Source organism: Pelophylax lessonae, assembly GCF_965119305.1.
Source record: "Pelophylax lessonae genome assembly, chromosome: 7".
In the NCBI taxonomy this organism is placed as follows: Eukaryota; Metazoa; Chordata; class Amphibia; order Anura; family Ranidae; genus Pelophylax; species Pelophylax lessonae.
Window position 1 is genome coordinate 43,832,862 of NC_138774.1, and position 17,937 is coordinate 43,850,798.

Below are 17,937 nucleotides of genomic sequence, written 5' to 3' on the forward strand. Positions count from 1 at the left end.
TCAGCAAGTGATTTAAGCTGCTGAAACATGTTGGCTGGCATGTCATCATTTTCTCTACTTGGCACAAGGGGGGCACATCATTAGATTTGTGCTCAAACACCCTGCAGTGCACACGGGGTTAAAAAAGAAACACTTGTTTGGTAAATTTGTAACTGTTGCATATTTTTTCTTTGCAGGAATTCAGAAGATTGGTGCCCTCAGCTCTACTAAGCCCAGTGGACCCAGGGGATGGTAAGTGGCCTCTGCTCTTGGCATTTGTTGGAAAACCAGACATTACATAATTCTCACAGCACATTAAAGTGATTTGCATATGATCACCTTGTAAAACAACCCTTTCAGTTTAAACTATACTGCTCAAAAAAATTAAGGAACGCTTTAAAAACAGATCGGATCTCAATGGGGAAAAATCTCATGCTGGATATCTATACTGGTATGTACTAGGTAATGTGTTAGGAATAAAAGGATGCCACATTGTTTGTTGGAAATGAAAATTATTACCATACAGAGGGCTGAATTCAAAGACACCCCGAAAATCAAAGTGGAAAAAAGGATGCAGCAGGCTAGTCTATTTTGCTGAAAGCAACTCAAAATGGTCCTCAGTAGTTTGTATGGCCCCCACGTGATTGTATGTATAAAAAGAAAAGAGAAGGTGCCTGGCCCTTTAAATAAAAGATTGTTGAACCTGCTGCCCTTTTAATTGTAATAAAACAATAAATAGGTATATATCATAGGTAAAAAGGCGCTGGTAATCCTTAATATATCACGTGTTATAAAAATTAATAGGTGATTTAAAGTGTAATATATGTGATTAAAAATTGCTACAAATATATATATGATCTACTATTGGTGCAATTAGCAAAGAAAAGTGCATACCAGTGCAATTTCAATTCAGAAGTGTTTGTGCTTCTCAAAGTAAATTAATCCACAAAGGTGTGGATCAGTGAACCAATAAATAGATATATAAAGAATTCCATACAAAAATCACATAAGAATATATAAAAAAGTATAAATATATAAATGTGCTCCAAGTAGTGTTTAAAAGTCCAAGCAATAGCATGCAATCAAAATTGTGCTTGGTGAATTCTTATTAATCCATTAACAGTGCTCCAGGTGCTGGGATGTGACAACCGTGGCCTCTTACCAGCTAGCAGCAGGTCACAAGGACCCCCAACGCCTGTGATCCCTTTATTGGGTGGATCAAACCTCTCATCGATTGCTTGGATCTCTGGCTCCTATATTACTCGATTTGGACCATGTAGTCCCCCCATACACATAAAGATATAGAAGAACAAATAGCCTCCAATAGTGAAATACTGTTTTATTCTCCAAAAAACATACACTATAAGGTGACAATTAGCCTCTTACTATTTGTTGTGCCCTCCTGGCACTGGGCAATTCGGCAGTACAAAATTGTTTTTTTGGGTCTTAGGAAGATATTCTCCGGGGATCTGCAGCACCCTGTATCTCCTTTCCCCCTTTCTTTGTATTGCAGCGGTGGATGTGTATCCCAGCCTCTGTTCCGAATGCCTCTGTGTGTTACTTCCGGGTTAGCATTGACCACAATGCATTTCGCTTAACGAGCGTCCTCAGGCAGTCTATGCTGGCCCTGTCAGTCACATCTTAAGTATCGCTATCTCTATTATGATTGGCCGGTGTTTAGTTTTGCTTTTGTAGCGCCATTCATTTATTTTTATTGACATTAAGTGCCGATCTGTATATTTAACAGGATGGTATCGATTTTATTACGTGACCCTTTTTTTTTATGTGTATTTGACATTTGCTGCAAATCGCCTGGGTATATTCCTATTCCCCGCATTATACAAACAGCAATTCACATCCAATAATTCTTAAAAACACATAATATATTTCCCACAATTATAAAACTATTTATATCTAGTATTAAATCTTTATTAATAAAACATTATAAATTAAAATTGAAATTAGACATTATAAAATTAAAAAAATAAAAAATATATATCTTTAATTGACGCCATCTAGTGGTCATCTAATTTTTCCTACATTCTTTTTAGTGTAATTCGGGACTATAACTCCATCTAGTGGCCATATATAGGAACTAGATGGAGTTATAGTCCCGAATTACACTAAAAAGAATGTAGGAAAAATTAGACGACCACTAGATGGCGTCAATTAAAGATATATATTTTTTATTTTATAATGTCTAATTTCAATTTTAATTTATAATGTTTTATTAATAAAGATTTAATACTAGATATAAATAGTTTTATAATTGTGGAAAATATATTATGTGTTTTTAAGAATTATTGGATGTGAATTGCTGTTTGTATAATGCGGGGAATAGGAATATACCCAGGCGATTTGCAGCAAATGTCAAATACACATAAAATAAAAGGGTCACGTAATAAATCGATACCATCCTGTTAAATATACAGATCGGCACTTAATGTCAATAAAAATAAATGAATGGCGCTACAAAAGCAAAACTAAACACCGGCCAATCATAATAGAGATAGCGATACTTAAGATGTGACTGACAGGGCCAGCATAGACTGCCTGAGGACGCTCGTTAAGCGAAATGCATTGTGGTCAATGCTAACCCGGAAGTAACACACAGAGGCATTCGGAACAGAGGCTGGGATACACATCCACCGCCGCAATACAAAGAAAGGGGGAAAGGAGATACAGGGTGCTGCAGATCCCCGGAGAATATCTTCCTAAGACCCATAAAAACAATTTTGTACTGCCGAATTGCCCAGTGCCAGGAGGGCACAACAAATAGTAAGAGGCTAATTGTCACCTTATAGTGTATGTTTTTTGGAGAATAAAACAGTATTTCACTATTGGAGGCTATTTGTTCTTCTATATCTTTATGTGTATGGGGGGACTACATTGTCCAACTCGAGTAATATAGGAGCCAGAGATCCAAGCAATCGATGAGAGGTTTGATCCACCCAATAAAGGGATCACAGGCGTTGGGGGTCCTTGTGATCTGCTGCTAGCTGGTAAGAGGCCACGGTTGTCACATCCCAGCACCTGGAGCACTGTTAATGGATTAATAAGAATTCACCAAGCACAATTTTGATTGCATGCTATTGCTTGGACTTTTAAACACTACTTGGAGCACATTTATATATTTATACTTTTTTATATATTCTTATGTGATTTTTTTATATATCCTTATGTGATTTTTGTATGGAATTCTTTATATATCTATTTATTGGTTCACTGACCCACACCTTTGTGGATTAATTTACTTTGAGAAACACAAACACTTCTGAATAGAAATTGCACTGGTATGCACTTTTCTTTGCTAATTGCACCAATAGTAGATCATATATATATTTGTAGCAACTTTTAATCACATATATTACACTTTAAATCACTTATTAATTTTTATAACACGTGATATATTAAGATTACCAGCGCCTTTTTACCTATGATATATACACGTGATTGTATGTATGCCTGACAACATGGGAGCATGCTCCTAATGAGACGACGGATGGTGTCCTGGGGTATTTCCTCCCAGATCTGGACCAGGGCATCACTGAGCTCCTAAACAGACTGAGGTGCAACCTGGTGGCATCCGATGGACCGAAACAATGTTCCAGAGGTGTTCTATTGGATTTAGGTGAGGCGAGCCTGGGGGCCATTCAATGGTATCAATTCCTTCATCCTCCAGGAACTGGCTGTATACTCTCACCACATGAGACCGGGCATTGCCGTGCTTCGGGAGGAACCCAGGACCCACTGCAGCAGCGTAGGGTCTGACAATGGGTCTAAGGATTTCATCCCAATACCTAATGGTAGTCAGGGTGCCATTGTCTAGCCTGTAGAGGTCTGTGCATCCCTCCATGGATATGCCTCCCCAGACCATCACTGACCCACCACCAAACCGGTCATGCTGAACTATGTAACAGGCAGCATAACGATCTCCACGGCTTCTCCAGACCCTTTCACGTCTGTCACATGTGCTCAGGGTGAACCTGTTCTCATCTGTGAAAAGCACAGAGAGCCAGTGGTGGACCTCCCAATTCTGGTGTTTAACCACTTGCCGACTGCCTAACGACGATTTACGTCGGCAGTCAGCCCCTCACAGGCAAAGTGACGTAGGTCTACATCGCTAGCCTGTGAGGCTCTAGGGAGCGAGCGCGCGCCGCCAGAGGGGCGGCTCCCGCTCGCTCCCAGACCCCCCCCATGCGAGTCACCGGCGGACCCGATGTCCGCCGGTCACTCGCGATCGACGGTTACCCCGGGAGAAAGGCAGGCGGCTAATGTAAACAAAGCCGCCTGTCAATCTCCCCTGTGTAACAGCACAGATCATACGGTCCTGCTATGTAGGACCGTTGATCTGTGCTGTTACACACACAGCCACATCCAATCACAGTTAGAAGCACGCCCCTAGGGACACATTTAACCCCTCCTTCTCAAATAAAGTTAACCCCTTCCCTGCCAGTTTCATTTTTACAGTAACAGTGCATATGTATAGCACTGATTACTGTAGAAATGTCACTGGTAACCCCAAAAGTGTCAGTCAAGGGTCCGATCTGTCCGCCGCAATGTCGCTGTCCCGCAAAAAAAAATCGCAGATCGCCGCCATTACTCGTTAAAAAAAAAAAAAAAAAATGGCAAAAATCTTTCCCTTAGTTAGTAAACGCAATAACTTTTGCGCAAACCAATCAAAATACGCTTTTTGCGATTTGGTTTTTTTGCCAAACATATGTAGCAGAAAACAAATAGGCCTGAAATGTTCAAAAATTTAGATTTTTACATTTTTTTTTTTTGGGGAATTTTCATATAAACAAAATGTGAAAAATATTGTTATTTTTGCAAAATTGTCGCTTTTTGTTTATAGCGCATGATCAAAAAATCGCACAGGTGATCAAATACCACCAAAAGAAAGCTCTGTTTGTGGGGAAAAAAGGATGTCAATTACATTTGGGTACAGCGTCGCACGACCGCACAATTGTCCGTTAGAGTCACGCAGTGCTGAATCGCAAAATAGGCCCTGGTCAGGAAGGGGGTAAAATCTTCCGTGGGCTTAAATGGTTAATGGCAAATGCCAATCGAGCTCCACAGTGTCGGGCAGTGAGCACAGGGGCCACTAGAGGATGTCGGGCCCTCAGGCCACCCTCATGAAGTCAGTTTCTGATTGGTTGGTCGGAGGGAATTCACACCAGTGGCCTGCTGGAGGTCATTTTGTAGGGCTCTGGCAGTGCTCATCCTGTTCCTCCTTGCACACTGACCCCAGCCAAATGCAAAACTAGTGAAAAACAGTAAGAAAAGATGAGTAGTGAAAAAATGTCAGTGGCCTCCACCTGTAAAACCATTCCTGTTTTGGAGGTTGTCTCATTGTTGCCCATCTAGTGTACCTGTTGTTAATTTAATTTAACACCAAAGCACTCGAAACTGATTAAAAACCTCCTCTGCTACTTAACTGACCATATAAATATCCCAGGAGTTTAATTGACTTGATGCTATACTCTGATTAAAAAGTTCCTTGAATTTTTTTGAGCCGTGTATAAATAAAAAGGCAAAACGTTTTTGTATGATATATAAAAAAAAAATTATAAATACATTTTTTCCCCCTTTTTTTTTTTGGGAAGTGAGCCAATTCCCTCTGTTCTCAGCTGCATAAGAGCTGGGGGGAGCAGCAGCACACTGAGCTTTCTAGTTTCGAGTTTTCTGCATCTTAAATTCTCATAATTTGGGGGTCAATTCTTTCTAGTACAGGTTACAATGCAGCCTTCCCCACCCCAGAAAGCAAGCCAGGGTTCCTCTTCCCCGCAACCGCCGCTGTCACATTCCAAAATTAGTGTGGCTTTGCGTCAGTTAGCTGTGCCATTGAATCGCAGAGAATTCGTGAACTACAAGTTCCATCTTCCACCACAGCAGATGACTTGTAGAACTGAATGAGCTAGGAGGGCGCTGATGAGCGCTCTTGTAGTCCATTCACACTTCCTGCAGCTTTCTAATGGTCGTACAGAGGTACAGGCAGGAAAGCTGTAGGCAGTACCTGCAATCCACTGACTGCAAGTGCAGTGCTCTGCGGGCTCCTGAGAAAAAAAATTATTTAAAAAAAAAAAAAATGTTTATTCTGTATATATTTTTTTAAAGGTGAACTTAGCCATTTAATATTTATTTATTACAGGTGCTGATATAGTGCCACTAATATATATGCAGCGCTTTACATATTATATATTCACTTTGGTTGCTGCCCTCAATGAGCTTACAATCTAAGGTCCCGAACTCGCATTCATATATATTAGAAGCCAGTTTACCTATCAGCATGTCTTTGCAGTGTGAGAGGAAACCGGAGAATCCGGAGGAAACTCACACAGGGAAAACATGCAAACTCCAGGCAGGTAGTGCCGTGGTTAGGTGGTTGGGATTTGAACTGATGACCCCGGTGCTGCTAGGTGGAAGTGCGAACCACTTGAATATCATGTAACATAAAAAAAAACTAACTGCCATCAGAAATGGCAGCAAAAGAGTTAAAATGTCATACCAAGGACCATGATATTTAACCGCTTGCTGACCCTATACTGTACATATACGGCGACTCTCCTGTGCCAGATCATGTACCTAGTACATGATCCTGCACTTCTGGGTCTAGGGCGCATGTGCAGCACCGCAGGCCGGCTCCAGCTGTAATTATACACAGGGAGCTTGATATCCGCTGGCACCTGCCGATCCTTCAGTACAGAGGGAGAACGGCGATCTGCTTATGTAAACAAGGCAGATCTCTGTTCTGTCAGTAGGGAAGGCATTGATCCTGTGTTCCTGCCAAGCAGAGACATGGATTCATGCCTTCCCCTAGTTTTTTTTTTTTTTTTTTTTTTTTTTTTTTTCAAAATTGTCGTTGGTCTGTTTTTGGTTTATAGCACAAAAAAATAAAATACCACCAAAAGAAAACTCTATTTGTGGGGAAAAAGGGCAAATATTTTGTTTGGGTACAGAGTCGCATGACTGCGCAATTGTCAGTTAAAGTAACGCAGTATCACAAAAAAAGAAAAATAGTCCTAATATTAGGACGATCTACAGCGCTTGCTAAAACAGTATAAAAGTTATATGCAATATTCTTACAAATATAAGTGCAAATTGTGCCAATTTAATTTATCAAAAATCAATCAATTCATAAATGTATCAATAAGAGTCCATCTCAAAAAGTGCAATCATAAAAAACATGAAACCAATGTTCAGTGTTTGTTCCTTATCCTGGGAACTGTGCAAGTGCTCACAAAAATCAATAAGTGACTAATAAAGTGCAGGTGCTGGGTGCCTTCTTCCTGTGCAGCAATTTATAAATTGGGTGACTTACCGAATATAGTGGGCCTCATATACCTTACAATATTGAGACCAATCTCATTTGTTGGTAAGTCCCCTTTAAGGTCCTCCTGTGCCGATGGTGATTTTCTTTCTTACTATTCCATAGGGCAGCTCATGATGTTGAATTTGGAAAGAAAGATAAAAGGCTCCAGATAGTATAGTACTGTTTATAAAGCGGTTTATTCCAATAAAAAGTATATCGGTTACCAGTTTAGTCGGATCCCGCAAGAATCTCACTATGGTAGTGTCCGTGACAATCAAAAGATACCATGCAGAGTGGCGAGCGGAGGTAATTCCGGCTTGCGTTCCAAATGGGTATATACTTTTTTTATTGGAATAAACCGTTTTATAAACAATACTATACTATCTGGAGCCTTTTATCTTTCTTTCCAAATTCAACATCATGAGCTGCCCTATGGAATAGGAAGGGTCCTTTCACACGGCCGCTCCGCTGCTTTCCGTGTGTCCGCAAATCATCCTATTTTTTTGCGGATGATTTGCTGACATAATGTAAGTGAATGGCACTGCGGATGTCAGCGGAATACCATCCGCTGACATCCGATTTTCCTCCTTTCAGTTCTGTTCCGTTTTTTGGAACGGAACAGAACCCCATTTTTCCATCCGTGTAAAAAACGGAAAGGAAGGAAAATTGGATGTCAGCGGTGTCATCCGCAGTGCCATATACTTACATTAGGTCCGCATACGGATGGGATGATATGCGGGCACACGGAGCGGATGACAGAAATGTCATCCGCTCCGTGGAAAAAAAAAAAAAAAAGTCCCGCAGCGGACCTTTCACACGGAGCGGCCGTGTGAAAGGAGCCTAAGGCCCCTTTCACACATGCTGTCCGTTTGTCTGTTTTTCATCCATCCGTTGACGGATGAAAAACGGACATCAATGCATCTCTATGTAAAAACGGATGACAACTGATGATCATCAGTTAACATCTGTTTTCATCCACTTCCGTCAATGTCCGTTTTTTTGAACGGATGAATGCCCTATTTTTCATCCGTCAAAAAAAACGGATCGGACGAAAAACGGATGTCAACTGATGACAACGGATGAAAAACGGATGTCAACTGATGACAACGGATGAAAAACGGACGACAACGGATGAAAAACGGATGAAAAACTGATGAAAAATGGATGAAAAACTGATGAAAAACGGATAACAACTGACGAAAAACGGATGAAAAACGGATGAAAAAATTGATACATTTGACGTGACTGAACTGATGAACTGAACGGACCATATGTGTGAAAGGGGCCTAAGGAAGAAAATCACCATCGGCACAGGCACCCAGCACCTGCACTTTATTAGTCACTTATTGATTTTTGAGAGCACTTGCACAGTTCCCAGGATAAGGAACAAAAACTGAACATTGGTTTCATGTTTTTTATGATTGCACTTTTTGAGATGGACTCTTATTGATACATTTATGAATTGATTTTTGATAAATTAATTGGCACAATTTGCACATTTGCACTTCTATTTGTAAGAATATTGCATATAACTTTTCTACTGTTTTAGCAAGCGCTGTAGATAGTCCTAATTTTAGGACTATTTTTCTTTTCACGATTTCTCATACTACTGCTGCCGCTGTATTTTAATTTATTTTACATGATTTGTCACTAAATTAATATTTCATTTTACACATTTAATACACACTAAATCCTAGGCGCGGGGAGTACGCTTAAGTGGTACTTTTTTTACAATCCCAAAAAAAGGCCTGGTCATGAAGGGGGGTAAACCTTCTGGAGGTGAGATGGTTAATAAGTTGGTAAGCTTTATCTGGTATGGATAAATATGAAGTAAAATGAAGACATAAATGTTTGCTTTTCCTGGAGAAAATGCTGCCTCAGGCTCTCTATAGTGCTGGCCAAGTGCCCATAAGCTGCATGATGATGGGATATCAAAGTCCTGTCAGTGCGGGTTAATTTTAGATCTGCTTTAACAATGCCAAGCATTTCACCTCTGAGACTTGTGAAGGCCGTCCTGTGACCAGCCGAAGCAGCTAAACAGATTATTAACCACTTCAGCTCCAGAAGGTTTTACCCCCTTCCTGACCAGGCCCCTTTTTGTGATACGGCACTGCGTTACTTTAATGGACAATTGTGTGGTTGTGCAACGCTGTACACAAATAAAATTGATGTCTCTTTTTTTTTTTTTTTTTTCACCACAAATAGAGCTTTCTTTTGGTATTTGGTCACTTCTGCGGTATTTATTTTTTGCGCTATAAACAAAAAAATAAAACCCCTTCATTTTGAAAAAAAAAAAAAAAAAAATAATATATTTTTTGCTTTGAAACATTCCCAATTAAAAAAAAAAAAAAAAAAATAATATATTTTTTGCTTTGAAACATTCCCAATTAAAAAAAAAAAAAAAAAAAATCAAATTTTTTCATCAATTTTAGGCCAATGTGTATTCAGCTACATATTTTTGGTAAAAAAACATCCTAATAGGTGTATATTGATTTGGTTTACACAAAAGTTATTGCATCTACAAATTATGGGATACATTTATGGACTTTTTTAATGATTTTTACTAGTAATGGCGGCGATCAGCGATATTTAGCGGGACTGTGACATTGCAGCGGACAAATTTGACACTTATGCCCCGTACACACGCAACGATTGTTGGCCGTGAATTTTCGGCCAACGTCCGATCGGCCGATTGTCGGCTTGTTAGTATGATGCTTCCGACAACCGACTGCGACTTTTCAGCCAAACAAAATCTGGTGTGCATGCTATAAAATTTTTGTTGGCCGTCACCACAACGGCCGATTTTCCGTCAGTCAGTACAGATTTCGGCAGACAAAAATCTGAACGTGAATGGCCAGAAAATTGAACGTGAATGGCCAGCCTAAGTGACATTTTTGGGGACCAGTGACACCAATACATTGATCAGTGCTAAAAAAAAAAAAAAATGTACCGTTCGTGTATAATGGCAGGGAAGAGGTTAACACCAGGGGCGATCAAGGGGTTAAATGTGCTCCTAGGGAGTGCTTTCTAACTGGGGGGAGTGGATGCACTAGAGGAGAAAGCGGATCCGTGTTTCAGCTTGGTTCCTCCCTGACAGAACAGCAGATTGCCTTGTTTACATAGGCAGACCGCCGCTCTGACTTTCCTCTGAACGATCAGCAGGTACCGGCAGCCATTGCGGCCGCCAGACCCGCTGATTGGCTCCCGCTTTGTCGAATCACAGTGGGAACGGCGTACGGTGGCATGCTCGTGCCCCCCCCCCTGCACCACATGCACAAAATTATGTACATGTTGGTGATTTTGCGCAGCCGGGCCATCCTGCCGTAGTATATATGTGATGGGCGGTCCAAGACTGGTTAATGTGTGGATGTAAGGGCTCGTTTACACTCTGTGATGTGACACTCTGTGTTTCTGTGCCTGATCAATGCCAGTCCCTGCAAGGGGAGATAGAAAACAATTGTCTGCCCTGTACACATTACAATGGTGGGTCGCAGTTTGTTACGTAAAAAAAAAAATGTTGAAATGCTGCATCTTTCTTCCAGGTGCTGGAGATCGTCTAAAGTCACCGTCCTTTTCTGCTAAGGGTGCACAGAAATGAATAAAATGTGACTTTGACAATAAAAAGTAAATCAAAAAAAGTTAAAGGGTAACTCCACTTTCGTGGGGGGGGGGGGGATAAACAAGGAAAAAAATAAAATAGCGAATACAATTGCAACACAAATCATATTGTAATTGAAGAATGATATTAAAAATTACATTTCCTTTTCAATCTGCAGTCGCTGTAATTTTCTGAAAATGCAATACAATATGGCCGTCTGGAGCTATTATGTACACAGAATGTATACTGACCACACCCCCAGAAACATCATTTCCTGCTTGTTTTATGGCTCACCAATTTTCCCAGAAGTCTGCCTAAGATACAAGTCAGATTTCTGGCTTCCCCTGCAACACAAATATCATTTTTGGTGAGATCCTCCCAATAGGAACACTTCTAAAGGGATGCAGGGCCAGCAGATTTACTCATTAGAGCCCTGCGGGTGCACAGCTGGTTGATAATTATGAAACCACTCCCATTAGACCCACTTTCCCCACATGGATACAGAGAAACACAGGGATATTTTCAGAATAACAAAAGTTAGGAATCTGCAACAAAGTTTGTTAAAATCCCTGCAATGTACAGAGATCACCCAGAGGGATGATTGTTCTTCTTTTTTTTTTTTTTTTTTTTTTTTTTTTTAAACCCCAAAGCAACTTAGTTATTATATTGCAGCTTATTAATTCTTAGATGTAATGGCTGCATTCATTTTCTTTGTTGGGCTTTCTTTTCTTTATTTTCACTTGATCTGGACAGGAAGTCTGACCATACAGTATACAATTTTCTTGTTTAGATTTACCTTCCACTATGTAGTGTAAAGGCTCACCTGATTGCATGCAAGTTGGAAGTGTTTAGGTGATCCTCATATTATATGGTTTTGGTAAATCCTAAAGGAAAATTTGTATAATGTATGGTCAGCCTAAGTCTTATTTTTCAACAGAACAAATTTTCCTGCAGATGTAGCAGTTAGAGGGATGGGACAACCATCTACTACCGACAAGGGTGCTTAACTAGTGGCCGTCTGCGCTATAGCTAAAAGACGGCGGACCTAAATTGATGGGATGGTGTGTATTGACGTCCTCCCTTGCACGAGCGGCCTCTACGCTCCGGAGCGCACCCCCGGCTCGCTCTGTGATCGAGTCCATGAGACTCGCCTGATCACAGATCGGAGATCTGGGGTGATTCCGTCCCCTTACCACATGATCAGCTGTCGGCCAATGACCGCTGATCGTGTAAAGCAAACAGCAGCCAGCGATCAGCTGTTTTTTTTTTTTTCTTTTCCTCACACTGTCAGTGTGAGGAGAAAAGAAAAACAATCACCAGCTGCTGTCAGAGGGAGATCGGTCCAAAGAGGAGAGGAATTATTTGTGCCACCTACCAGTGCCCACCAGTACCACCTGCCAGTGCCCCATCATAAGTGTCACCTATTAGTGCCCTTCAGTGCCGCCTTATCAGTGCTCACCAGTGCAGCCTACCAGTGCCTATCAGTGCCCATCAGTGCTGCCTCATCAGCGCACATCAATGAAGGAGAAAAATTACCTGTTTGCAAAATTTTATAACTATAAAAACTTATTTTTTTTTTTTGTTTTTTTGGGTCTTTTTTTGTTCAGCAAAATATAAAAACCGCAGTAGTGATTAAATACCACCAAAAGAAAGCTTTATTTGTTTGGAAAAAAAATGATAAAAATGTCATTTGGGTACAGTGTTGCATGACCGCGCAATTGTCATTCAAAGTGCAACAGCGCTGAAAATTGGCCTGGGCAGGAAGGGGGGTTTAAGTGCTCCAGTAGGCAAGTGGTTAAAGTGTTTTTTTTTTTTTTTCTTAATTAGACTTTACAAACATGTTATACTTACCTGCTCTGTGTAGTGGATTTGCACAGAGCAGCCCCCGATCCTTCTCGGGTCCCTCTGCGCTGCTCCTGACCCCGCCCTCCTGTTGATTGCCCCCCAGCATGCAGACATGAAGCTGCCGTTTGGCCTGCCCCCTCTCTCTCTCCTGATTGGCTGATTTTAACAGCTGCGGGAGCCAATGGTGCCACTGCTGTGTCTCAGCCAATCAGGAGGGAGAGTCCCAGACAGCTGAGGGTCTCGTGGACATTTCTGGACAGAGAGGGGGCTCAGGCATGTATTAGGGGGTGCTGGGGAGGCTGCTGCACACATAAGGCTTTGATCCTAACGTATAGAATGTATTAAAGCGGAGCTCCAGCCTCCTAGTAATTTTTTGATCAAAGCACCCATGTAATTCCTAGTATTTGTACTTTTATTATATGGATATTAGCATAACGGTCCTCATACTTGCTACTTGTAAATCTGTAATCTCTTACTTGTTCTGGGAGGCAGGCAGTGGCCATCAAGAATGTGGGCATCTGAAGCCGGCTCCTGTGTATTTCCAGGATTCGGTGCAGCATGCACCTCCCTATCTGGCGCCTGCGCTGTGAAGCCACTGAGTGGCTCCCTCTCTTCCCATAGCAATGGCGGTGTCAGCGGAAGGTCCCGCCCAGTTGCTATAGCAACCTGTTAATGACATCCCAGTCCTCCCGTGCACGTCATTGCCGATCTGTAATTAACCCAAGATTTTGTCGCTAGGTGGTTCGCAAGGACTCCTGGGATACATAACGCCGCTATCCAAGGAGCCCAGTGATGTAATCCCCTAGGCGGACGCAGCCGGAAGTGCTGCAGAAGAAAAGTGATAAAAAGGGATTTACAAAGAGAGAAAAAAATGTATTGCCATTTATTATACATTCAGGATGGGCAATGGCAGTAATTGGCCTTTCAAAAAATGGGTGGAACTCCGCTTTAAGATAAATAAAACCTTCTGCCTTTACAACTCCATTAACCACTTTCTGACCTCCCGTCGCAGATATACTGCGGCAGGCTCGCTCTTCTGTGCAAACCGCCGTATCCATACGTCACTCCTCAGAGGGGGGGGGACGGGATTCACGAGAGGAGAAGCTGATCTACGGGGCCGGCGGCCGCGATTGCCACCAGGCCCCCGTGATCCCTCCCTGTGGAGACAGAACAGCAAACCGTTGTTCTGTCAGTTATCATCACAGGCCTCCTGTGATCCTCCTATTTAGGAACACAGGTCCCTGTGTTGATCAAATAGGTCCATCCCCCTCACAGTTAGAAAACACCCCTAGGCATACATTTAATTAGCATGGTAACAGTGCATATTTTTAGCACTGATTACTGTAGTAATGTCACTGGTCCCCGCAAAAGTGTCAAAAATGTCAGTTAGGGGTCCGATCTGTCCGCTGCAATGTCGCAGTCCATCTAAAAATTGCAGATCGCCGCCATTACTAGTAAAAAATAAAATAAAAATTACATAAATCTTTCCCTTAGTAGACGCGATAACTTTTGTGCAGACCAATCAAAATACGCTTATTGGGATTTTTTTTTTTTTGCCAAAAATGTGTAGCAGAAAACAAATTGGCCTAAAATGATGAAAAAAAAAAATTTTTGATTTATTTTTTGAATGTTTTATAGCGGAAAGTGAAAATATTGTCTTTTTTTCATTTTTTTTCTTGTTTATAGTTCAAAAACTAAAAATTGCACAGGTGATCAAATGCCAACAAAAGAAAGCTCTGTTTGTAGGGGGAAAAAAGGACTTTTTTATTACAATTACAAATTTTACAAAAGGACAATTTTATTTGGGTAAAGCGTTGCATGACTGCGCAATTGCCCGTTAAATTAACGCAGTGCCAAATCGCAAAAATGGCCTGGTCATTAAGGGGGTAAAACCTTCCGGTCTTTAAGTGGTTAAAATGATCAGCCTTAAAAAAAAAAAAAAAAAAAAAAAAAAGATCAGCCTTTATTCATGCAACCCCTTTATCCCAAAAGGAAAAAGAAAACTGCTGTAACTATAAAGTGTTTAGTGTATCTAAATCTAGCTAGTACATCTAACATTCCCCTCCCCCCCCCCAGACTGACAATGCTGCTGTGCAAAGGTGCCCCCTGTGCTCCTTCATCCAGAGTATAGGCACTTTTAAACTCTAAACTTTTTAGAGAAAGGGAATACAATAAGACACGTGGCCACTCACTAAAACTTGAGGAAAGGCGGTTTAACCTTAAAGTACGTAGGGGGTTCTTCACTGTAAGAGCGGTAAGGATGTGGAATTCTCTTCCACAAGCAGTCGTATCAGCAGGGAGCATTGATAGTTTTTTGAAACTATTAGATGGGCACCTCAACGACCACAACATACAGAGGTATACAATGTACAACATACAGGGGGTATACAATGTACAACATACAGGGGTATACAATGTACAACATGCAGGGGTATACGATGTACAACATACAGGGGGTATACAATGTACAACATACAGGGGTATACAATGTACAACATGCAGGGGTATACAATGTACAACATACAGGGGTATACAATGTACAACATACAGGGGTATACAATGTACGGTTAACAGCAAACACACACACACATCATAGGTTGAACTGGATGGACTGATGTCTTTTTTTCAACCTCCCAAACTATGTAACTATGTAACAGGCCAGATAAGCAGTTGAAAACCGAGAGGGTAAAAGCCTAAAAAAGAAAACTAATGCAGCCACATGTAATTATTGGTAAGATGCAATATATGACATTTATGGTTTTGAGTTTAACCACTTTACCACCGGAGGATTTTGCTGTCTTACGTCTGGGCCACTTTTTGCGATTCGGCACTGTGCGACTTTAACTGACAATTGCGCGATCGTGCAATGCCGTACCCAAAAAAAAATTGACGTTTTTTTCCCACAAACAGAGCTTTCTTTTAGTGGTATTTGATCACCTGTGCGATTTTTACTCTATGCGCTATAAACAAAAAAAGAGCGTCAATTTTGAAAAAATAATATTTTTCCCATTTTTTTTTTTAAATGAAATTTCCCCCCCAAAAAAAAGTAAAAATCAAATTTTTTTTTATCATTTTAGGCCAATTTGTTTTCTGCTACATATTTTTGGTAAAAAAAATTGCAATAAGCGTATTTTGATTGGTTTGCGCAAAAGTTATTGCGTTTACTAACTAAGGGAAAGATTTATGTCATTTTTGGTGTTTTTTTTTTTTTTTTTTTTTTTTTAAACGATTAATGGTGGCGATCTGCAATTTTTTTTTTTCACTCGTGGGACTGCGACATTGCGGCGGACAGATCGGACCCTTGACTGACATTTTTGACACTTTTGGGGGTACCAGTGACATTCCTATAGTAATCAGTGCTATACATATGCACTGTTACTGTAAAAATGACACTGGCAGGGAAGGGGTTCATTTTTATTGGTGATCAAGGGGTTAATGTATGCCTGGTGCTTACTAACGTGTGTGGGGGGAGGGGACTGTGTGACACGGGGACAGATCGCAGGTTCAGCTATGCTGAACTCTGCAATCTGTCACTGTTAGTCACTTAGGAGATCCGCCCGCTTTGTTTACACAAGCAGGCGGATCTCCACACTCGATTCCCCGACGATCGGGGAAGAGCGGTGGTGATCAGCGCCGCTCCTCCCCTGGCCCGACTCCCGCTGTGACTGAATACAGCAGGAGCGAGCCTCCGGCGGCGCGTGCGCGCTGCCGAGAAAGGGGAATGTCTGGCGACGTAGGTCTACATCGCCAGACGTTATGGAGCCACTTTACCGCAGTAGAGCTCTAGTGAGCAGTGCGGAAGTGGTTAATACTGCTTTAACAATGTCTGTCTGGCATTGTAATAATTGAAAGCACTGCCCCCCCCCCCCTTCCCTGACCACCACGAACACAACCAGCTTGCATGCTAAAATGGAGAGTTTTATCACACAGCCATAACCCTATGTGTTTTCCTCTTTATGTAGGATGTAGGTGTTAAGAACTTTGAGGATGTCGCTGTGTACTTCTCTGAGGAGGAATGGCGCACCCTAGGGGAAGAACAGAAGAAACTTTACAAAGATGTGATGATGGAGAATTATCAGGCCCTGAGCTCCCTTGGTAAGATTCAGGAAAGCCGGTATTTCCAAACTGTTCTACAGCAAAACATGCAGAGGTCTGGAGTTATCACAATCGTGTTGTGAAGGAGAATATAAGCAATGTCATTAAAGCAGAACTCCGCCTCAGCCCAGGCTAGTGTCAGATTTTCTCTTCTCCTGTGGCAACAGTGGTGGAATAATAATGTCAAAGAGCTGTAGGCTCAAGGGAAGTGATTGAATAATGCTGGTCGTCATTCAGCCAAAAAATGGTGACTTCTAGTGGCAGAAAGGAATTACTGCGGACCGTGCCAGATTGATTTTTACTTTTTACTGATCTCTGAAAGTGGCTGTATAGAAGGGGTGGGGAACCTTTTTTCTGCCAAGGGCCATTTGGATATTTATAAAACCATTTGGGGGCCGTACAAAATTATCAGCTTAAAAATGTGCCTATTATTATATTTGGTCAAACATTTAATTAACTCACCCCTAATGTGATGTCTGCAACTGCTTCTCTTTGGTGAGGTGTGTGATGTTAGCTGGTATTGATGATGTTGCTACTGGCAACTGGTTTTCCAGGTTTGCGTTGGTCAGTCTGGAGCACAGTCAACTTTGTGGTGGTAAGTTTTGAAAAGAACTGCTAGCAGCAGTAAGTTGTTCCAAACCCAGATGCAGATTTTAATGCATGTCTTCTCAAAGTGAGAAATGAATCATTACTAATGTAACGTTTGTAGAACTTAAGCAGTGGGAGTTTGTTGTACCTAGCTTTTAGCACGGGTACTGCTGGTGGGTACTGCTGGTGGGTACTGCTGGCTGGTACTGCTGGTGGGTAGTACTCACTGCTGGCTGGTACTGCTGGCGGGTACTGCTGGCTGGTACTGCTGTGGGTAGTACTCACTGCTGGCAGGTACTGCTGTGGGTAGTACTGCTGGCTGGTACTGCTGTGGGTAGTACTCACTGCTGGCTGGTACTGCTGTGGGTAATACTCGCTGCTGGCGGGTACTGCTGTGGGTAGTACTGCTGGCTGGTACTGCTGTGGGTAGTACTCACTGCTGGCTGGTACTGCTGGCGGGTACTGCTGGCAGGTACTGCTGTGGGTAGTACTGCTGGCTGGTACTGCTGTGGGTAGTACT

The 17,937-nt window shown here is 41.7% G+C and overlaps 1 protein-coding gene across 2 annotated transcripts in view; it reads left to right on the top strand.

The window, feature by feature from the left end:
- Positions 1-221: 221 nt before the first annotated feature.
- LOC309560971 (uncharacterized protein) overlaps positions 222-17,937 on the top strand; it is a 73,995-nt gene continuing 56,279 nt past the window's right edge. The window contains exons 1-2 of one of the 2 annotated variants that reach the window (XM_082264674.1): positions 222-231; positions 16,697-16,829. In XM_082264674.1, the coding sequence (XP_082120800.1) occupies positions 229-231; positions 16,697-16,829 (136 nt within the window). In that variant the 5' untranslated portion in view covers positions 222-228. Of the gene's footprint in view, positions 232-16,696; positions 16,830-17,937 lie in introns of those variants that run through there. The other variant, XM_082264675.1, reaches the window with a different exon arrangement.